This window comes from Copadichromis virginalis, linkage group LG19 (genome assembly GCF_057382275.1).
Source record: "Copadichromis virginalis isolate Kocher_CV1m ecotype Utaka linkage group LG19, C_Virginalis_male_GT1.1, whole genome shotgun sequence".
Taxonomy (NCBI): domain Eukaryota; kingdom Metazoa; phylum Chordata; class Actinopteri; order Cichliformes; family Cichlidae; genus Copadichromis; species Copadichromis virginalis.
In genome coordinates this window covers 25,680,690-25,703,605 of record NC_140636.1, presented here as the reverse complement: position 1 = coordinate 25,703,605, position 22,916 = coordinate 25,680,690, and the positions used below count along the sequence as shown (strand labels likewise).

Sequence of the window (22,916 nt, the reverse complement as noted above, 5' to 3'; positions counted from 1 at the left end):
AATACAAAAGCACACAAGCATCAAAGTGCACTTTCAGTGACGAACAAGTAACATTTGTCTAATTGTCTAAGCTCATATAGTGTAGGATGCAACGTATAAATTCTGCAAATTACACAATCAATTTTCAGTAGAGCTTTTCGGAAAATTCACTGAAAACTTCGGTGTTTTTACCAGTCTGTCGTGAAATTGTGACATTTCCCACCATTCTTGAAGGGGGCATTAGGAGTGTTTTCATAGCGTGGGGGGGCGGAGCTATGTAAATGACGAGCCGTTAGCTGAATAGATGCTCCAGCTTCTGTGAGCGGAGCGGGGCACTTGCTGTTGAGAGCAGAGCTAGAGGACGATTAGAGAGTAGAAACCGCTGCGGACAACCAAAACACATCACTTTCACTCGAACCACCACACTCAAAAATGGCCTCAAAGTGTCCTAAGTGTGAGAAGACGGTGTATTTCGGTAAGTGATTCCCGGTTTAAGGGATCCAGCGTGTTTAAATTACTTTTTGGCTCGTTAGCTAAATATACTCATCACAGCAATCAATGTAATTTTTATTTTTACATTAATCCTCTTAATTTAGAAATCCCATGAGCGGTGCTTTGAATGGGATATAAACTATTTTTGATATTTTTCAAAGTCCATTCATTGGAAATAAACAAACATTTGACCTAGCACTAGCATTTACACTCATTTGCTAAAAATGGCTGATTTTTAAATGAGGTTCTGAATGTAAACACGAACTGGGTGTATTTTGTTTGAAGAATTTGTGAAACTGTAGCTAACTGTATAACTTAATGTATAATGATGTGTAAAGGAATATCTCCTTCAGCTAAACCTCCTAACATGTCTTATTAGACTAAAGGTTGCTGACAAAGTAAATGATTCACAGAGAAATACTTTGATAAACCTAGAAGCTGACGTGAAAGTGGGGTTAGTGTAAACAAAAGACCCAATAAGTGCAAACAAAGTGCAAACATTTAATAGATTTTATTTTTGTACACTAAACGCTTCTAACTTATGTGAATGGAAACATGCCCTGTTTACACTTGTCTACACAAGACTGGATGAATGATTTATCTTATTTCAACACTGATCTGTGGCATTTTTAATTTGTTGTGTTTGGTAAACATCCAAGCCTGGCAGTTGGCTTTGGAGAGTTGGCTGATGCAGGCCGTTGCCAAGAGTGCAGAAATGCCATATGCTGAGATTGCCCACTCAAGAGAGGAGCGGAGCAACATCATGCTGCGTCAGTGGGATGAAAACCTGAAAAAATGCATCTTTCACATCTTTGTAAATAAAAATATGAAAACAAGACACCCACTTGAGCCGTGAGCTTCGACTCGGTCACAGTGAGAGTGATCGCACCTTATATTCATTGCAACAGATGTTTACAGTGCAAAGTAATCTATGCGCAGAGCGCTGGATTAAAGGAGAGCATTTACATCTGAAAGCTGCACTTGACATGCTCACTCCTCAGTTTGTTTTTATTGCTGTTATGCAGTTGAACTTCTGAGTATTTCTGTGTTTGTGTTTGACTGCATGCTGGGGGAAAAAAAATCTTGGGTACCGATCTGTTGTACACTTCACAGCACACATCTGAGCTGTTACGGGGGTCAAAACCAATTATGTTAGTGGATGGAAGTCCTCTTATGTAACACGGGTGGCAGTGAATATCCCAGCTGCTGCTCATCCTATGGGTCCCGAGAGTCATCGGCATGGAATAAAATCAGCACAAATAAGATTTATTTTCCTCCAATACAAATTTTATGCACCGTACCCGTAATGCGCTGCAGTGGGTGAGTCACAGCTCCTTAGTGATGTGTGATGTTTTTTTATGTAACATGTTGAGATCCAGGCTAGCGGAGTTATTTTTGGTTGGGGTGTGTTATTGGGTGGAGAGCAATGAAGATGACGGCGTAGGCCTACTGGAAGCCAGTGCGTACTAAATTAACTGCACTCATCCAGCGAAGGAGATCAGGGGAGGTGTGAATGGAGGTATTATTAAAGTTTTAGCCATTTCAAGGGAGGCTGTGAAAACTATGACGAGACAAGGGAGAGGTCAGGGAGGGAGAAGAGTTTAGCTGCCCACAGGCTGAGCGTCAACGTGTCAGTGATGAAGTTCAGATATTGTAGATGAGCTCAGTGGCTCCACCTACACACGCCCTCCACTCAGCCATTTGGTTTTGCAGAGTGATGAAAAATGCAGAGCAGAGATCAATTTTCAGCTCTGCAAAACTGTTAAAGTCAGAGGGAAAGGCATGAATGGGGGTGTAAAGTGGAAAATAAAAACTCTGTGCTTTAGAAATGCACCGTGACATGTGTTGTTGATGGAGAAAATTGTCTATTTTCCATCTTATTTTGCTCTACCCCTTTTCTTCTTTTGGTGATGGTTTGTGGTGTGCTGTATAGATGGGCCCACCCTGCTGTTCCCCACCTGGTCTTCCTGCTGATTGGCTGAGTCCCACTGTAGGACTTTGGGGGTTGGGAACATTATTTCAAGTGGCCTCGGTGAGCCGCAGTCTGGGATGGAAATTCTTTCGGTTTGGGGAAAAGGAGATTTTTTTTTTATTATTATTTTCCTTTCAGTTTTAAAGGACAGCTGTCTTCCGGTGGTGACAGTTCAATTTCATTGCCACTCGATGCACATGTTGGAACGTTTTCTCTACTTTTAAAGCTTCTGCAGCCTAAAAGCGAAGGCTTATTTTTAAGAAACCCAAATAAGCAGTAGCAGAAAAAGGAAGCTGCTCTTGATGCTGGTATTAAAAGAATGCAAACATCTCAGAGATGGTCACTTCTTAATTGCAGGGCTTGCTTACTAAAATTCTCAGCGTCCACATTGCGGTGACGCGTCTGTTAGTTCCTGTGGTATGGAGATGCTCATAATACACGGGGCACTATTTGCTGACACTGTTGGCGTGTGAAGGAGGACAAAACGGCTCGCTGAGCTTGTTTCGAGCACCCAAGTTCAGCCGAGTGATGCAATTCTTGTTCATAACAAACGGGAGCAATGCATCTTTGTGCAGCTAACTGAACAAATGAGAGCTTAATGGGAACTAATGGTGTTCTGCTGCGAGTTTCCCTTTTCTCTCTTTCATTCAGTAGTCTTTCTCACTCTGGCTCTCTTTCCTCTTTTTTGGTCAGCAATGCCTCAGGCCCTGAATTCCTCTTCCCGGTTTATTTTTTTCTTTAAACTACAAGGACCGGGGGAAATGGGGTGAGATGGCTCGCCTTTATTTAAACTGAGACTCTCAAAGTGCTTCATGCATTATAATGAGAAAGGACATCTCTATTCACACAGGGCTCTTTCTGTCTCTCCGTACATTTGTCCTTCTAGTGAGACCGAATACTTTCGTCTCCTCAGTCTGACCACAGAGACCAGGGCACTGTTTCCCACACACCATCTTTTTTTTAAACCCCGCTTTTACCCCAAACAGCTACACAATACCCCTATTTTTTCCCCCTCACCTCTTCTCTGTCGACGCTAGAGTACCCTGTTTTCCACTTGGCTGCCCAGTGGGCTGTGTGAATGTGCCTTTTCAGTTATGTAACATCATTTCTTGAGTTGTTGCCTCTTGTTCAGTGCCATTGCATAACCTATCAGCTCCTGTGTGCCACTCAATGAGAGTCCCTTTTCTCTGCCTTTTTGAGGCACAAATATGATCCCCCTAATGGAGATGGCATTAAGCTGGGTGCTGACAATTGAGCTCCCCACTACCCCACCTCCCCACACAGGTCAAGCCTTCCAGCAGTGCGACCTGTTACATAACGGCACAGAGGAAACAAAGGTGGATGTGTGCATTTCACCCAAATAGCTTGCTCATTACATTCGTTCTAGAGATTGCATTATTACAACACACCTTCTTTATATTTTTTTACAAATAGATTTTGTTCAGCAAGCACAATTTGTTGTATTTATGTTCTAAACGTATCGCTATGTTGAAGCCCTCTATACATAGAGAGTACATGTGCAGTCACGTGGCAGGTTTCCAGTAAAAACTGGAGGCTGATAAAACACAGAACACTAGGTGATAGATTGTAAATCATATAGATATGAGGTATAGTTGGATAACAGGTTTTGTTTGTGTGAGATGGAAAAACTGTTAGAAGTTCAGAAGCAAAATATGATAGAGTGCAAGAGAAACAGGCATGACGTACATGAACCATGTGACTTATTTGTCACTCAAGGTTAATATATCAGAAAATCCAAGTTTGTCTGAGAAATTCAACAGTTTTCAGTAGATTGAGTTTTATTTGGAGCTGTTTGAAAATAATCTTTTTGCCCTGTCTGCAACCAGCTACCAAAACACCCACTGTTTCTATGACAACAGTGGATCGAAACATGAAAGTTAGCTTTCGATAGCAAATCGGTAAGTAAGTGGGCTAGACTTGTAGCTGCTTAGTCTTACCTAGTTAGACCATCACTAACACACTAGACTGTATATAAAAGATGGCGATAACCCCATGATGTCACCCATTGTTTTAAGGCTCTTTTGAAGCCATTAGCATTTTGCTCGTTTTAGTGTTTTTGGTCATCTCAGGTTTATCTGGAGCCAAAAGTGATGATATTTACTAATTTATATGCTTGTTAGGTAACAGGATGTGTTCACACTGCCTATTGGTGCTAAATATAAAAGACCAAAGATATAAAACATTAGAATTTTAGCCTGTGTAACAGGAGTACAGATTTCTTGGATGGGCTGTTATTACAATTAACCATAGAGGAAGCCATATTTGCCATATTTGAAATGCTCTAAAAGCCTGGCACACAGCTAGCATCAACCTCCCAGACAAAGTGTCCGTGCCCCGATCATGCTTAAGTTTAGCCCTAATATAATTGAAAGAAGTCATTTTAACATGGGTTTATATGGATTGGCTTGATTTAAATCGCTGTAGGAACTGCACATTTTGCCAGTGGATATCAAATTTCTTTTTTTCTGTTCGTGTTAACCAAAAAGTAGCCACTACAGATACATTTGCTGCCCCAAATGGCTAATGCTGGTGTTATTGTGGATGTTACCACTGGGTCCTTGTTATTAAAAATCACATGTCAATTTAAAAGTGTTGTGCACTTTTAAATCGAGGCACTCCAGTACACCACACTCTTCTGTTTTAATACTCCACTTTACACAGCTCAGATGATTTCACTTAGCTGCTACATTTTCTGCCTCCGTCATATGATGTCTCTTTCCCTCAGGGCTTCATTATCAAAATTACCTCTGGCTGGAGCTAAAGAAATTTCAGTGATCCTGCCTACACTTCTGAATGCATTGCCCGCTACTCTAAGCTGTACATGCAGAATAGATCTTTTAGAAAACCCTGAAGCTGGGCTAAGTGTCCTGACTGGTTAGAGAAGAAATGTGGTGTAGGGGTAAGCATGCGTAGGGGTTTGGGGAGGGTGAGCATGTCACTGAGACGGACTGCGGTGAGGGTGCTTTGCCTGCGGCTCCTTTGACCAGCCCAGACAGGATGCGAGTCAACTGCAGTCCATTTACGTCAGTCAACAGGATTCACGCGGTCTGCCTTTTTTTATTCACAAAGGGAGGGGAGAAAGGGAGAAAGCCTGGGGAGGAAACCTCGCCTTGGCTGAGGCGACAGACGACCTCCAGAGTTAAGTTTTGCTATGGGGTTGCATCAGCCAACAGGAGACTCGTCCAAAAAAGTGTTTCCTACCCTCTCTTTAGCATGGCTCTCCACCCTGCGCTGTCACTGAGCACCACAGGGAACTGCAGACACACATTCATCCTGAACAGATCAATTATGATGTTCGACACAGCAGTGCCAGGGTCAGCTTAGTTTTAGTTTAAACAGATATAGCACTGGACAGTCTTAAAACTATTTTCTTGTCAAGTGGGGATGGATTTTTTTTTTTAACAAATTATCCCTCAGAGCTTCCTTCCTTAACATGATTGTAAATTTTAAAGAAAACTTGCTGATGGCCACAGCTCTATCAAGTTAATAGAACAATTTGATTCCACTTAGGCAGGATAAAGATGCCACAAATGAACACATTCCTTACTTTAAAACGCCCCCAAAGTCACTTGTGAGGCTTAATTCCCCTGTGGGTGCAAATGAATGGCCATTGTCTTTAAGTTGAGTAAAAGGTCACAAGTCCTTGAGGGTATTTGTACTTTAGAGAGCTGAACAGTAAGAGGATGCAGAGGAGGAAACACAGGCTGCTTATTTTTTTCCTTTCTTACATCCCTCTGTGTACCCTTCACGCTTGAGTCCAACGTTGCCTTTGGGGCCCTTTACTCTGCCAGTCAGGTGTGTGGTGCTTATTAGGACATGCAGTCATCGTGCTGCTGCGACAAAAGCCAAAAAAGCGAAACACCTGCGTGGACTCAGCTGTCACTGATGGATGAAAGGAATGAGAAAAAGGATGGAGAGGGAGTATGTGTGTCTGTGTGTGTCTCTGCGTGCGCACGTGTGTGTGTGTGTTTTGGTTTGTAAGTGTGTTTAATAGGGCTTTATTGTGGGAAAAGCTGAACAGATGGGTCCACATTACCAGAAGGTGCAACAGAACAGAAGCCAGGCAGCCATGAGTTCAAGATATTTACAATAACATCGGTTACATCATGACCATTACGAAAGACTTGATCGCTTAATCACTTGCAAAAATGTAAATAAGCTACTAATTTGATGTCTGCACGCTGCGTCAAGCTAATTCAGAGCACTTTCAAACCGCCGATTTTTATATACCTTTGGCTTTGATGCTGTAGAGTTCTCTTAAACATACAAACCAGGACCCGGTACAGTCATTTTTTTTAATTTTTTTTTAAATCTCATTGCAGAAATGAGCTCCAGCTGCATGCAGAGCTGTGGCCCTGTTGTCTTCCTCTTTGTCAAACACATTAGATTTTCCCCCCACTGCACCCTGATTGAATTATTGAGTGATAAGAGAGCACCCATATGCGATTCCAGAGCCTGCCCCCCCCCCCCCCGGCTGACATTCCTCCCGCACTGCATGGTGGGAGATCAGCTGGGTAAATGTTTTTCAGTACGTCGAGCCCCTTTATCTGTTATGACTCCGAGTTAGGCAGCAGACAAATTTCCTCCTGACCCGGGGTGAGTACATCAGGCTGTCGTCAGCTCTGGTGTCTCGATGCAGCTCCTTCATTACTGTTGACAATCAAGCAACTGTGATTAAGTCATTTGGAGAAATGGCCCCTTAATGCTTATTTCCTCTGAAGACCCCTTGTTAAAGTCCTGTTGCTTAATGTTCTGTGCAATTACCCGATGTTTGTAGACCATTTGCTGCAGGCCTTCTCCGGTGCCTCTCCCTTTATAGGCTGAGGAACTTTGTCTGAGCATAACAGCGTTCGGCCTTAATGCAGTCTGGTGCATAATGGCATCTTGTAGCTGAACAAACAAGGTAAATCAAGTTATAACCTGCTTAAAGTTCTCTGAGGTACTACTGTGTTTGCAAGTGGAGCAGATATTCTTACCAGCTGAAATTCAATCACACAAGTAATTTGTTTTCAGACATCCTGAATCTACTTGATGTTGAATTGCTGTTTTTATCCTCTGCATTAGAGGTCTTATGATTTCAATTTCCCAGGGAAAAGTTAGACACAAAGTTAGAATAATGATGCTGTGACTCCTAATAAAACAATAAGACCAGATTATTGGGTTGGGGATCTACTGGAGAGGATGTTAGTGCTGTAATTTCTTTATAAATGGGTCATGGGTTGTGCAGTACTGTATCTCGAGTTTTGTCTCCTTTACTTTGACTAATGCATAAATCAGTGAGAAGAGGGATCAGCAGCAGGCTCACTCGGTGATTTAAACCATATTGACAATGCAATCAGGGCAACCGAGCGCGGACTGAAGAGCTTAGACCAGGAATTTACAAATGAAGTTAAGCAGCTTACAGTGGTGCAGGTATCATATGGTTATAGTGATGACCTCCGTCCAGCACTTTTTCTCATTTAAAGCTCGGTGTTCCCGCAGTAGCATCATCTCTGTCAGGACTGCATCTGCATGGAGAAATTTATTTTCACTTCTAAGTTCAACAAATTAAGAGATTTTGTTTTTTATGCTTGAATGCAAATACTTTGCAGTAAATAACTGACGTCTGGGACACGAGGTCGTTGCCAAATACCGAGTTCCCACCCTTGAGATATTTTGCCAGGCTATTATTGCAGCTGTCTTTGGTTGATGCTTGTTTGTGGGCCTTTCTGTTTTTATTTTCCTTCTTCAACATAAAAGAGTAACCCAGTTCCACTGGCAGCCTTATGTTACAGTCGCACTGGGGAAAGCGACCAAATTATTGTGACCATGTGCAATGAACTTGTTGCCTTTGAACTGGTTGTTTCAAAGATGGAGACAAGGTCTGCGACCGTTCAGTCAGTTGGTGTCTTCAAAATGATGTTGGTGTGCCGAGATGGCAGTAAAATGGCAATAGCACGGAGCCAGTGTGCTATCAGTTTGGGTCACAATAACTACTTACAGAGTTCAGAGGTCATCCAGAACGTCAGTTAAAAAACAAATTCAGAAATTCAGGCTACGTCCACACTAGCCCGGATAGATTTGAAAATGGCGTTTTCGTCTGAAAACGCTCCGCGTCCACACTAGCGTTTTCAGTCGTTTTCACAGAGTTGCGCGTCCACATTGAAATGGTCGAAAACGCTTACGTTCCAGTACTGCGCATGCGTGAAACGCAAGAAGATTCGACCTGCCTCATTTCTGTTTGCTGCTTATTTACTTTCCGGCTCTTTGAAACGTCGCGGCAGAATGTTGAAGAAAAGCACCGAGTTTTTTAAATGGACTAACAATGAGGTGGAGTTGTTGCTGCGAGTAACACAAAAGTACAAAGTTGCAAAAGCGAGTGAGAGTTAAAGAATTTGAAGAAAAGCTATCTGGAGCATGTACATACTGATATTAAGCTTTAATAGGGCTGTCAAAACTGAACGCAAACAAAACTGCTGTATGATGCCCTCCGCTATCTTAGTTTTATTGGTCACACGACTGGATCATATGACTAACACGTGTCATCGTTTTCAAAAGTCTGCATTTTCGCGGTCCACTCTGCAACGCGAAAGCTTCGTTTTTGAGAGCGTTTTCAAAACGGTGCGTTTTCCTTGTGTGAAAACGGCATCTCAGTGTGGACTGTCAGTGTGGAGGCCAAAACGGAGAGAAAACGATGCGTTTTCAAACGAAAACACATCAGTGTGGACGTAGCCTCAAAAATCTTCACTAATCTGCCTGAGAGTGATTGCAGTCAGCATGTTGAATGCCATTGTTTAAAGACAGGTTGCCTTCCACCAGGCAGCATGTCCCCTGTAATTAAAAGCGGTCGCCCAGAGGTTGAGGGTGTTGCTCAAGGTAAATCTCTTATATATGCATTCATAAAGCTGTTATTGAAGCCTGTTGGTGTCGGTGTTTAACTCGCCAATGAAATCTTTCTTGCACCAAAGGCTGATTTTTGGCACTCCTAAAGGTCTCTTGCCGATGGCCTCATTTCTTTGGACCACGTATTAAGTTTCTTAGATCAGCTATCAAATGCAAGCTCAAGACTTGGTGTCATGTCACTATATCTTATGTCACATTTAATTTAGTTGCTGTGTTTTGGGTTAGGCAGCAGTCACACTCATTAATATTTGCAATCTACTGTGTGACAGTGGTGTTTCTTCACCCCGCTGTTTTCAGCCCCCGGCTATTTCAACGCAGTTAGAAGCCATGAATTGTTGGCATTACTTCAGCTATAAAGCAAAAGCAGAAAGGAATGTCAGGTGAGGTGCTCCACCACTGTTCAGCAGTGATTTCCTTAAGGACTTCCATTGTTTACATCAAGTCATGGTGGAATCCTTTTTTTGTGTGTGCTTTTGAGTGAAGCAAATCGCATGTTGTCGTGAGAGAAGACAGTCTGGCTAAAAGGATTTGGCACATTCTCGTCGGTGTTGACAGTGTAAATGTGAGTATCCGGAGAGGAGCCTGCTTGTTTACACAAGTGGGTGCATTTACCCTAATGTTGTTGCCGTAACCAGGTAGAGGAAAATGCGATGGCATTTTATTTGCTTTATTTGCACCCACACTGTTACTATTTTGGGATACTGAGACCATCTATCGTCCCTTGGCGCAGTCATTATGTAACTTTTATTTATTTATTTTAAATGTGGGGTTTTTTTTTCTCCTTTTCTTTTTGACATGCTTGTCAAATGACATACCCAAATCCAAATGATCTAGCTTTATTTTAGTGTTCGGGGGATGTAGATCCCCTCTACCTCCCCCCACTCTATAACTCCCCCACTCTATATTCCCCCATCACATAACAGAGAGAGACAAGCTCACTCCTCTTACAACAGCAGCCGGCTTTTAAATCAGGGAGCCTTCAAACAGTGGACAGTCACTCATAGAGGAACAAGGACATGCTGGCGAGGCTCTGACGTCCGTTTCCATTCATACACTGACTTCAGATCTGTCTGGAGGTGTGTCTGTATTCATGAATCTGCCCTGGCAGGCTACCTGTAGCCCATTTATGCAGCTTATTTTAACACTGAATTACGTGTCAAGAAGTAGATTCGTGTCCTCAGATTTATGATGAAACAAATCAAACGCTCATACAGACAAGGCAGAACCCTTATTGGTTGTATTTGCACTCTCTTCAAACATCATCTCAAGATACTGTAAAGATGTGAAAGAAACCTGAAAATGCATGCGCTAATCCTGCAAACAGGTTAAAACAGGTTAAAGGGTCTTTCCTGTGAAGTATTGCTAGAGTTAAATCTGAAACATCAAAAGGAGCTACAGTGTCCATGCAAATCTTTCTGTCACATGTATGTGCAGCAGCTACACATGTATCATTCTGCATCCCCCTCTTTCCACTATTCTCCAGGGCCTTGTTGTTGCCCTTTTTGTCTCATTGTTGTAATGGCCAGTGAAACTGTTTGTAAGTGGAAACCTCAGCAGGGTGTAATCAGATCTCCCAAAGCGATCCTTTCCACATCAAAGTCCAAATCTAATTTTTGTCATTCGCATCAAATCAAATCAAATTTAACTTGGTTATCCAAAGAACAAAGTTGATTTAATCAGACGAGCCCAAAATATAAAGACGCTGTAGAAAAATTAACAGAAGACGGTCGGTTCAAACAGCATTTCCAGAAGAAAGGCAGTGCATCATGACCTGAGGTGTGCTATTGCTTCCAAAATGAGTAGGACGCACAGATACACAAGGCTCAGAACTTACTCTTTTGTCATATGGAAGTTTGCAATCATTGCAAATACTAATAAATTTTAGTGATATAAAATTTGTGTGTGCTCACAGCTGCAGACTTTTTTAGAGAGTCAAAACATTTTTGAGGTATTTCAATCTGGTTTTAAAGCACTTCACAGCACAGAGACTGCACTTTTGAGAGTTTTTAATGATATCTTATTAACTGCTGACTCTGGGAAGTCTGTCTTACTTGTGCTTTTGGATCTCACAGCAGCTTTTGATACAGTAGATCACAATATTTTGATTTATCGTCTAGAACATCATGTTGGAATTAGAGGCACTGCCTTGGAGTGGTTTAAGTCATACCTCTCTGATAGAAGTTTTTCAGTCTCACTTGGTAAATTTCATTCATCTTCCGTCCCCCTCCCATGTGGTGTACCTCAAGGATCCATCCTTGGGCCCCTTCTTTTTAGTATTTATTTACTTCCCCTTGGCCATATTATTAAAAAACATAAAGTCTCATTTCATTTTTATGCAGATGATTGTCAAATTTATCTACCGATGAAACACAATGACCTTAACCCCCTCAGGCCTATTTTAGAATGTCTTAAGGATATCAGAGCATGGTTGGCTCTGAATTTTTTAAACTTTAACGAAAAGAAGACTGAAGTCATTATATTTGGGCCGAATGGACCTGGTGTCCCTCCATCTGACTTGGGTCCTCTTACATCGTGTGTCAAATCAATTGTCACCAACCTTGGAGTAAAATTTGACACAGCTCTTAAAATGGACAAACAAGTAAATACAGTGGTGAGAAAAAGCTTTTTTCAGTTGAGGCAGCTCTCTAAAGTAAAACCTTTTATTTCTTTTTGTGACTTGGAGAGAGTTTTGCACGCATTTGTGACCACTCGCCTTGATTATTGTAATGGACTTTATATTGGTATTGATCAGGCTTCACTATCACGCTTGCAAATGGTCCAGAATGCTGCTGCTCGCCTGTTGACAGGGACACGCAAACGTGAGCACATTACCCCTGTTCTTGCCTCCTTACACTGGTTGCCTGTCCATTTTAGAATTCATTTTAAAATTTTATTGCTTGCTTTTAAAGTTTTAAATGGCCTGGCTCCGTCTTACCTGTCAGACCTTTTACACCAATACACTCCACAAAGGTCTCTCAGATCATCTGACCAGTCACTCCTTGCTGTCCCCATGTCGAGACTGAAACACCGAGGAGACCGAGCTTTCGCTGTTGTGGCCCCCAAACTATGGAACAAACTGCCCCTCCATATTAGGCAGGCCCCAACACTTGAAATGTTTAAATCACTTTTAAAAACACACTTTTTTTCAAAGGCCTTCTAGGAGTGTTATCAGAGCCAGTTTGTAGTCAGTTTTTAGTCAGCTGTTGGTCATTCTTAATCTTTTTACTTTGTTAATCTTATTCATTGTATATCTTATTGTTTATTCTACTCATGTTGATTTATTTTTATCTTCTTTTTCAATTATATATTTGTTTTGTTTATTGATTTCATTGTATGCTTAAAGTATGGTTTTAACTGCTATCTCTGTTTTATTATTGGAAAGCACTTTGGTCAACTTTGTTGTTTTTAAAAGTGCTATATAAATAAAGTTGGATTGGATTGGATATAAAAATAGACAAGTGCTTTCAGTACTTTCCTTGTTTTTTTTTTTTCTCAAAGTCGAGAGTCTTCGTATCTTAAGTCTAGTTTTTATTATTGTTCAAATTGTTGCTGACACGTGACCACAGTGCTCTTCTGATTTCAATTAGATGTAATAAAGAAATGCCTTCATAAAGCAAAAACTTATAACTTTAATGAGGTTTGGTCAGAAGACAATCTGTTCCAGCCTGAGACAGTGCTGCTATTGTGATTGTCATTAAATGCACACAACCCGGTAAAATCATGCGTTACACTAGTAAGCAGGGCTTCCATATCAAAGTATCCTAGTGGAAGTTTGCGAATTCAGACAGATGTTTTGTCAGTGAGCTTCACCTAGCTAGCCAAGCTAACTCCTGTAGTAGTTCATCATATGTAGCAAAAGGACTGTTTCACGACTCAACATCTCAAATTTCTTAAGTCCTAAAACAACTTGAATTCCTGGTTTTATAGCACAGGAAGAAAACAACATCAGAAGGAATGAATGCATGCCCGATGTGCATATGTTTGTGTTTTTTCCAGTCTTGGGTATGTAAGGAAGCAGATTCCCGTATCCGGCTATTTGTGCCCTGCCTTGATAAGGGAAGGTGTTTCCTCTGCTGCCTCTGTGACTTCTTAGGGCTCATTGTGTTGAAGCAGTGGTGATTTATTATTGGAAAGTGTATAATAAGGCTCCCTGGCTTGTCTACAGGGCCAGTTCGACTGGATGACTCGGGGGAGGGGGTGGGGGGGTAATGGAAATGCAGTTGGAGGACCGCATCCAGCAGGATGGGTATACTGTAAATCGGGGGATGGGTGTTTGTGTGTTTGTGGGTGTAACACAAAAGAATTGGGTTAGATGTTGGCAACCCCCTGCTGCTAACGCTGGTCTGGGACTAACACAGCTGTCCGTCTATCCTTCGGTGACATCATCACAGCATCCTGTGCGGTACACAGGCATTCCCACTCTCCCCACCTCCTATACCAACCCCCCACTCTCCCCTCATCCCCAGTTGGCATGTTGACAGGTTTTCAATCGGGCCACAGAGATACAGTACGAGGTTATTGTGGAGAGTGAAGCAATGAGGGACGTCATTCCTCCAGGCGATGACTGATTGAACAGCATGCACAAAGCCCAACACAGCTGATGGGGAAAATAAAAGGCTGTTGTTTCAAGTAATCTATATAAATGTTGTTTTATGCCCGTGGTTGCACTCATGCACTTCTTCTTTCTTTGTTTTTTGTCTTTCTTGTGCAGCTGAAAAGGTGTCATCACTGGGGAAGGACTGGCACAAACTGTGCCTCAAATGCGACCGCTGCAACAAGCTGCTGAACGCCGGGGGCCACGCTGAGGTCAGTAAGAGCTAACGGTGCTGCTGTGTGCTGCTGATCTACATGCGTGCAAATTCTTATCTGGTTCTTCAGCTAAGCATTTTCCCCCATCGTCTGTTAATCTCTTCTGTTTAGTTTTCCATTAAGTGTTTTGCTCTAATGGCTCACAGAAATTCATGAAGTGCCACAGTAAAGTGGCCAATTTTGGCATGTTAGAAGTTTAAATCAGAGGACTGTTTTTGCTTGATGAATAACAAACGTGGGGTTATTATTGCCAAACAGCTTACAGGAATAATCTGGTTTTCAAACTGATTAATATGGAAGAAAGATTATTTTGTAGTTTGCTTCACATTTGTGACACTTCTGCTTTTATTTTTATTTGTTGCTAAAATATAACTTTCTGCTGGCAATGTAATTGAATTGGGGGGGCTCTGTATCTGCAGGCAGGACAGTGATATGGCACTCAGCACTGATGTGAATTACTCTAATTAAAGTTGTCCTCTTAATAGCGACCGATAAGCTATTTATGAACTAGTTTTCTGTTAATGCAAGTTCCATTTCCAGTAGTTAAGCCTTTTTTTCTGCAAATAATAATGGCAGCACAGTACAGGTGGCCAGAAAGAATCAAGTCTGCAACATTACTAATTGACACAAGACGTTTGGCTTTTCCACAGGGAGTTTTTGCATTTTGAGGGAAACTTAAAAAAGGTGTCTTAACCTCAAATATTTAAAATCTCGTTAAACTTAAAGAATACAGTCTTTTCAAATAGAAGCTTTGTATTTGGGGGAGTTTATTTCACTGACCTTTTGTAATTTTTGCAGGAAACTGCTGAGGGGATGTCCCTTTTCCTTCCTTGTTTTATGTCTGGTTGCATCTGTCAATATGTTTTGTCCCCATGGGAATTTGACCCTCTTTAGTCCTGCAGGATGAGTCGCTTTCAGATCCTTCCTCTCAGTCTTGTGTAACCAAACCACTCTATCATGTCTCAGCATACTGTAGTTTCCCCTGACTATTCACGATCTGGCACCTTCACCCTGGGGGTTTTCTTATCTCGCCCTTTTTATTTGCCTTTCATAGGCCGGCCAACAATTCAATTTCACCTTCTTGGATGTCACTCAGACACCTTTTTGAGTCTCTCGCTTTGGTTAAGGAGGATATGATCTCAGCCTCTTTGTACACAAAACCAATTTCCCTGCAGACCGCAAAGGATGCAGCTCTGCTGTTTTAATCTCTTTGTGATTACAGTAATGTAGTAGTCACACAGTCTCTCTGAGGCCTGCACTCTCTCTGTCCACCATCCTCTCCGTCCTCCCTCTCTCTCCATGGACGGCATCCAAACCCGAACCAGTCCATGTGACAGTTCATTTTTTTTTTTTTAAAAATGTAAAGGGACTGTGGGATTGCCTGGGAGAGGGTTTGATGTCATCTAAAACCTGGTATGCAGAGGGTTGTGAACTTCTTCTTTAAAAGGAGTTAAAGGGACAGGATGAAGCCCAGTGCGGTCAGTTGTCTGTGGGCTAAAGGAAGGAAGCAGCTCTCTCTGGTTCATGCAGTGACCAGCAATCAAAGAGTTAATGGGAAAAGTCTCCACATTGGACCTTGAATGTGTGTAAATGTGGCAAATTTAGGCGCTGATGAAATGAATGAGGGTTAACCGAATGGAAATTAAGCAACTTGCAGTAAAGAAGGTGAAACTGTCTGGGGGAAAATGCTGAAATGCTGGAAACCTGTCATCCTAAAACACCTACAGTGCAACATGTGCTGTGTATAAAATGAGGGGAAATAAAGGAATGTGAGAAGTCTGAAGTTAATCCACCTTCCTTTTACTGTTTGACATGGCACCTCCAGTCCAGTGCAACAGTGAGAAGTTGTTGAGGTACAGAGCATAACAGGAGGATTAAAAAAAAGGTCAGGAAAGAATAGAAATTTGAGAAGAATAGATGGAAAAGACAGATTTAAACTTCAGGATGTAGGAGTTGAACTGCTGGGAACAGAGTGGGTCGTTCTGCTATGGATAATCCAGTTTCAGGGTCTCTTTGGCTCTGGATGGGTAATGTCTGGTGCCATAGGAGGACTCTGTACATGAGGCTGTTAACAGTACACTCTTGACAGAGGAGCCCTTTGTTTTCTGAGAAAGTCACTTACTCATAGCCTGGCATCGGCACCCCTACCTTCATGGATCTCGTAAGTGTTTAACAGGAAGCGTGAAAGGAGTGTGTGGCTGCTTTAACAGTAGCTGATCCTGTCCCGGTTGATACATTATTAAAGCTGAAAGAGCAGGCTTTTTTTTTTTTTTTGCTCTTAGAAAAGGAGCTCATGTGGCCAAAGCAGAGGGGATTGTGGGTATGTGCGTTGTTTAACGGCAAATGCCTGTTTTTGTGGGGTCTTTTCTGTTTTTTTCACCTCTACCACTCTGAGCCTGGCACCTAGCCTGCTGAATTACTTGATTCTTCTCATCTATGGGCATTGAGCTTTGGACCAGTGGCCACCCTGGCTCTCAGCCCTGATCCCCTACCCAGGCTGGTCACATGCTCCTGCATTGACCGCCACATTCCCAGCATGCATCAGCAACAGGCCATTTTTGACTAGATTTTTTTTTTTTTCTCCCCTTCCTCAAGTGGAAACTCACAGCGCTCCCGCATATGCAGACACATGGCTCACTGTGAAGTGTGGCGTGAATTTATCAACACAGGCCTGTTGCTTGGATACGGCCACTGTCATCAAAGTAACCTGTGACAGTGACATCATCATTAGGAAGAAGTGAGGTGAAGGGGGGAAATGAACAGGAGTCAGCTCCATTTTTGGATATAGTCACTCCATCTTTTCATACACCTAAATAAAAGACCAAAATTAAAAATGTGACATCAGAAAGGAGTGTCAGAAATATGACTTCTCAGAAATGTCACGCCCAGTTTTCCCTTTTGCGTCAGTATATATATATTTTTGTCCTTTATATGGATGTTGTATCAGTTTGTTTCATCCATAAGTCATGGTGTTTTTCTCTTTCTCCTGCAGCATGACGGAAGGCCCTACTGCCACAAACCATGCTATGCTGCCCTCTTTGGGCCAAAAGGTGAAGTGCAAGTCAACTTCACCTACTTGAGTTCCTGTCAGGTCTTTGTACACCATGTTATCACGTCTTAATAAGCACATAAATAAGCAAAAAAATGAAATAAATAAATAAGATATATGGAAAATTGGTTGATTTATCAGGAAAAATAAATCTGTTTTGTTTTTCCACATTTCTTTGCATTTCTGTGTTGCTGTTACTGACCTCGCCACCAAAGTCCACCCCTCACTTCACTCTTATACATTTGCAGGTGTGAACATTGGTGGAGCAGGTTCGTATGTGTATGATACCCCTGCCAACAACAACGGGTCTCCCACCAGCGTGGATTCAGCCTCCAAAGCTGAAGAGAAGCGTGCTTACGCACCCAAGGCACCATCAAAAGGTAAACAGGAAAGTGTATTCATGCTGCAAATTTGTGGCTCTTTCAGCTGGTAGGATTTTTGGGGTTTTTTCTCCCCACCCGATGAAGATTTGGGTGTTTGCAAGAAGCGGCTGACTCAGTGATAAGAAAGTCGGTGTGCAAAGTCTCTTGAGGCCTGAAGGGGATTTTTTTTTTTTTTTTTTTTTTTTTTAGATGTGTCAGACAAGAGCAGATGCAAAAGTATTTAAATAGTGTGGATTCAGTTGTTTGGCATTTCTGTAAACTTTCATTATGTGAGAGCTACGTTTGGGCAGTAGATGATATGAAGATGTGAACTCGTATCATTTCAAAATCAGGAAAGTTGAAAGAAGGTTTTAAAGTTTCTTGAAATATAAAGAGGAAAGTAGTTAAGGTCAGGTGTTGCATGTGGAACAAGGTGTTGCATGTTGTCTTTGCCTTTTGACTCCATCTGCTGTTTGCAGCAGACCAAATGATTGGCTCCTGCAGGAAGGTGTTTAAAACTGGCAACCAGAGTATCTAAATCAGCAGCATTAGTGTCTTTACTCAATATTGTTCCCTTGAAGTGTGTAAAAGCTGCTTAGCACTTGGTCCATTTTTATTTTTATTACCCCATGTTATTAGTTGACTAAATTTTACACCTGGGAAAACAGGTGGTCATTTATTTAACCGTTCCCCTTTGCTTTGCCACTATTGTAATGTGCCTGTAATGTGTCAACAGCTGGCAGCATCACCACTTTTTCTGGGGAGGCCAACCTGTGCCCTCGGTGCAACAAGAAGGTGTATTTCGGTAAGTAGTTTCACGCTTCCAGGAAACGGGGTATTAAGAAACGTGTCTGAGCAAGAAGGTGTGAATCTGCGAAGTGGTTGCTACAGTGTGTCACCAGGGTTGTATACATTTGTGTGTGTTTTCCACCGTAGCCGAGAAGGTGACATCACTGGGCAAGGACTGGCATCGCCCCTGTCTGCGCTGCGAGAGGTGCAGCAAGACTCTTGCTGCTGGCAGCCACGCAGAGGTGAGAAAAACGGGTGTTTTGGCGGAAGGAATTCAGAACAGAAAAGTGGAAAAACTGAAGAGTTGAGAAAAGAAGTGTCGAAAAGAAAATGAGGCAAAACATCTTGAATATGACAAGAACGTACTCTTTGTATTCCTAACCTAAAATCTCTTAAATTAGCAGGTTTGCTACATATAATCCAAATCTGAATTGTCAAGTTTGCCCTTAAAAAGCTTGTCTAACACTCACTGGTTTAAAAATATTAGACAGTCTTAACAGTATGGCAGTTAATGCTTTACACAAATAAAGAAGAAATGATTTGATATGGGGGCAGCACAGTGGTAGGCACCATCGCCTCACCGTGTGTGGTGCTTGCATGTGCCTGCGTGGGTTTTCCTCCCCCACTCCAAAGATGTGGGTGTCTGAACTGTCGGGTGTACCGACAACAAGTAGATCTGCTCATTTGCAGAAGTAAATTAACTAATCTTTCTAAAATAAAGCAGAAATGAGAGCTGTCACCCTTTTTCTTATTGCTATGGTCGTGTTAATCTTTCTTTTCTTTTCACATTACAGCATGATGGCCAGCCCTACTGCCACAAACCATGCTATGCTGTTCTCTTTGGGCCCAAAGGTAACCGCTAGGGGGTGCTGTCAACCCACCAGTTATCAGCTACACTTGAAGCACAATGTCTGAGCTGCACATGTTACACATTTCAGTTGTTTCATCATAAGTTTGTATGCTTCACAGAAGCTTCCTCCACTCCGAGGTTAAAAATACAGGAAATGCGTCGCAACCTGTCCTGCTCATGTCGTAGCTTTGCCTCTCCCTCTTGATTAACCCCTGACTCCCGCTGCTGTGTCCCTGTGGTTTTTCCAGGTGTGAACACTGGTGGTGTGGGCAGCTACATCTATGACAAGGAGCCCAGTGCAGTGACCCAGCCTTGAGCCTTTTGTCCCCTCAGCCTCACCTCTTTTCTCCACTCGACACTGACCATCAACCACAGTATTATTTGTAGCCTCTTTTCTCTTCCCCACTTGTGTGTCCGTACCTGAGACAACCAGCCTTCTGCTCCAGATCTTCTCCTAAGTCTCTGCTTTTCCCCTTTGCGCTAGCTGGATCAGATTTAGCTACACAAGGAATGATTCATTGACTACAAATGCTGCCTAGACATGTGTTAAATGTATTTGCTGCAGGAGCACAAAACACATCAAGCATTCCCACATTAATGATATTGCACACCAGCAATGTTTACACATTTCTAAATGTATATGAACACGATAAATGTCAATAGATTAAAACATAAATGTCTTAAATTTTCTAATATTTTACCCACAAAACAGCCTGACCAACAAATGTTTTTGATCATGCATGCTCATTTTAAAGAAAAAAAACAATCAGAATGGGATTCTCAGGTGTGCAAAAAAGTGCATTGTGGGTAAGGGAGGTGCAGGTCTTTACTGTGACGTGCTGACAGCCTTAGGAATTTCACCCCGTGGGTGCTGCAGACACAGGTGGTGCTCTGTAGCACGTTGCCAATAAATCTGTGTTTTACAAATGCCATATTTTTAGTTTGGCCACCTGACAACATTCCTCATGTGGAGGGGGAAAAATCTATTTTGTTTGGAGAAGAGGGGAAAAAAGTCCCGATATGATGTTTAGAAGGTGGGAATGTGGATGTCGGAGCCGATTGTTGATGATTTTTCAGAACTGAGCAAATAAACTGTATGTCAGAATCTGGATAATAATATATGATGTGCTAATACATAACAAATGTTCTGACCCAGTTATATACATGAAGTCTTAGTGAAGTTTAAGGAAGGTTGGGCTGCAGACAAACCTGTATTTATTCTTTTCATTCAAGTCCTTTGAGTTTCAAGCCACTGAAGCCCTCCTGGGACTGATTTTGTGTTTTCTTTTTTGAAGGAGGTCAAATGAGGCTGCATAAGCTGTATAAATCTCTACGATCAAGATTTTTATTATTATTATTTTCAAAGAAGTAACCCTGCTGTTATTTTTCCGAGAGATGACGCATTATTTGAAGTATTATATTTCTTGCCATTAATGAACAAAGTAGCGTAGCTTGTAGAAAGAATAAGACTTCAGACAAGTCATTCTGTAAGAATGTGCATCCTAGTATTACTGTATGACTGTTACTGTGTTTGTTTATTACCTGTTGTACATCGTAGGGCTTAACAGACCCTGCAGGGCTCGCTGTTCGTAGAGCCGAATCGCCCTGCCGCATTCATCTTTTTAATCCCTTGGATAAATATTGCAGAAAGTCTTCATTTGCACGTGACAGATTCTCAACTCCCTCTTTCTGTTCATGAATTGCAATAAACAAAACACTACACATGGTGTGAGTTTGTGGTATTTTCGTCTCGTTTGTTCTCCTAAGATGGATTATGTAAGTTTTTGTGCTTTTGCTTCAGGGGAGAGTTATGTGTCTGCTTTTAAATAAGAGCCAGGGAGCGTCAGTACAGGAAAATGAATGCAAAACATTATTAAAGTAAATGAATCTGTTGATAACCTTCTCGTAAGTAGTGTGTAGAGTTTAAGTAGTGTGGTTAATGGCACAATAATTTAATGTGTTTTATATTAAGGAAAGACATATGAAGCACATCTGCTAGTTTAATTGGTGACATCTGTGTTACAGCTTAGTGTATGTATATGATACTGTCTGTATCACTTTACTTTCAAGTCTATTATTTAGCATGGATAAGCAGTATAAATGTGTACTGAATGGGTAAACCAGTGTAGCTGGAATTGATACAAAGCAATTTTAAGCATTATTAATGTACAGAAACAATTGTTTTTTTACTGTTTTTACTGCACAGTCTGAAAGGCCTCGAGTATTATCATCACCGTGCATGGCAGCGGGCGTGACCGCCCATTTTTGTGCGTGTGATAACTTGAGAGAGATGTCACCTGGGCTTGCCCTCTAATAGGTCAAGTTCAGAGGGCAAGTCTTTTGAAAAGCTCGTGAATGAGATAACTCAAAAAGAAAGTCGGGAATTTCAAATTAATACCATAGGTGCAGCTACTGGGAGGCTGAGCAGTAGCACTGGTACGGGCCAGTATTTTTTCCATTTGTTTCAATTTGGCCTTTAAGGCCATGACAAAAGGATTTTTGTCAGTTTAAGAACATAATTTATTAAACTAACGTAGACATATACAAAATTAATGAGCTGTGCAAATCAGTGAGATCAGTGGTGCAGGGTGTGTATGGGTGTAGATGAACATGAGGCAGAATGGAGTGCCAGCCACAGCTTTAATGTCCGGGAGCAGGGAGCAGGTGTTCCCAGTTCATACCGATGAGCTTTTGCTCAGGAGGAAGCTGGAACACGTGCAGTGCAGAAGATATTTCTATGCATCAGCATGCCTGCAGAGGGAACGAGTTAACAGCTTTTCACATTTGAATATGTAGTTTTCAGCATGTCGAAACACTGTAACTATTATTCTTCCCATATTTACTTGATATTGGAGTCATTGTCCATGATGCAAATCTCCTGTTTTGCTACATCCCACGGGTGCTCTACTGGACTGGGATCTGGCCCTTTGACATCATTTCAGCTTCGTGACATGATGTGTCATCCGGCTATAAGCTGTGCTAATGCAGGGACGGACATGGTCGGCAATGATGCTCAGGTAGGCTGGGGCATTTAAAGTACGCCTAACTAAGGGGCCCAAAGTATGTAACTACAATTCCTTTCGCCACCAGCTACCTGAACTTGAACCTGAATTCTAGCCTCAGTTTCCTGTTCTTAGACACGAGCGGCACCTCGTGTCTGCGCAATGTTTATTTCAAGTGTGTTCAGAGATGCTCTTCTGCATACCTGGGTAAAAAGAGTCATCATTTTTTGAATTTGCATTTAACCAGACAATTTTCTGCAAATTGAAAAAATGGTTGTGTGGGATAATCCCAGAACCGCTGCCCTGATGAACGGCTACCCTGAGGGACGGACACCTGAGCAAGGTAGCGTACCCACCCACTGCTCCCCGGGCGCTGCACTGGTGGCTGCCCACTGCTTCACTGGGTGAATGGGTTAAATGCAGAGGAGTAATTTCCCTACGGGGACTAACACATACACATTATTATTACATTATTATTATTAGAAGATCAGCAGTTTCTCAAACTGTTCAAACCTTTCATGGTAACTTTGACTATGCTACAGTCAAAATTACTTAAATTACCTTTCTTGAACTTCAGCAAATCATCTTCACTGCGTCTGTGCCTAATTGCATTGAGTTGCCATGTGATTGGTTGATATGTTCTGCAATCAGTTGCAGAGATATACTTAATAAACTGGCCACGAGAGTATGAAGAGGATTTGGTTTTCTT

The 22,916-nt window shown here is 41.9% G+C and overlaps 1 protein-coding gene across 1 annotated transcript; it reads left to right on the top strand.

Moving 5' to 3' along the window:
- Positions 1-266: 266 nt before the first annotated feature.
- crip2 (cysteine-rich protein 2) lies at positions 267-20,932 on the top strand. Its single transcript, XM_085441183.1, has 8 exons — positions 267-454; positions 14,058-14,152; positions 17,148-17,205; positions 17,453-17,584; positions 18,303-18,371; positions 18,503-18,597; positions 19,150-19,207; positions 19,454-20,932. The coding sequence occupies exons 1-8, from the start codon at positions 412-414 to the stop codon at positions 19,519-19,521; spliced, it is 618 nt and encodes a 205-aa protein (XP_085297309.1). The 5' UTR covers positions 267-411; the 3' UTR covers positions 19,522-20,932.
- The last annotated feature ends 1,984 nt before the right edge of the window (positions 20,933-22,916 follow it).

Coding starts and splice junctions, on each gene's coding strand:
- crip2 (XM_085441183.1), top strand. CDS start 412: ATGGCCTCAAAGTGTCCTAAGTGTGAGAAGACGGTGTATTTCG. Junction 455..14,057: donor TGAGAAGACGGTGTATTTCG/GTAAGTGATTCC, acceptor TTTCTTGTGCAG/CTGAAAAGGTGTCATCACTG. Junction 19,208..19,453: donor TGTTCTCTTTGGGCCCAAAG/GTAACCGCTAGG, acceptor TGGTTTTTCCAG/GTGTGAACACTGGTGGTGTG.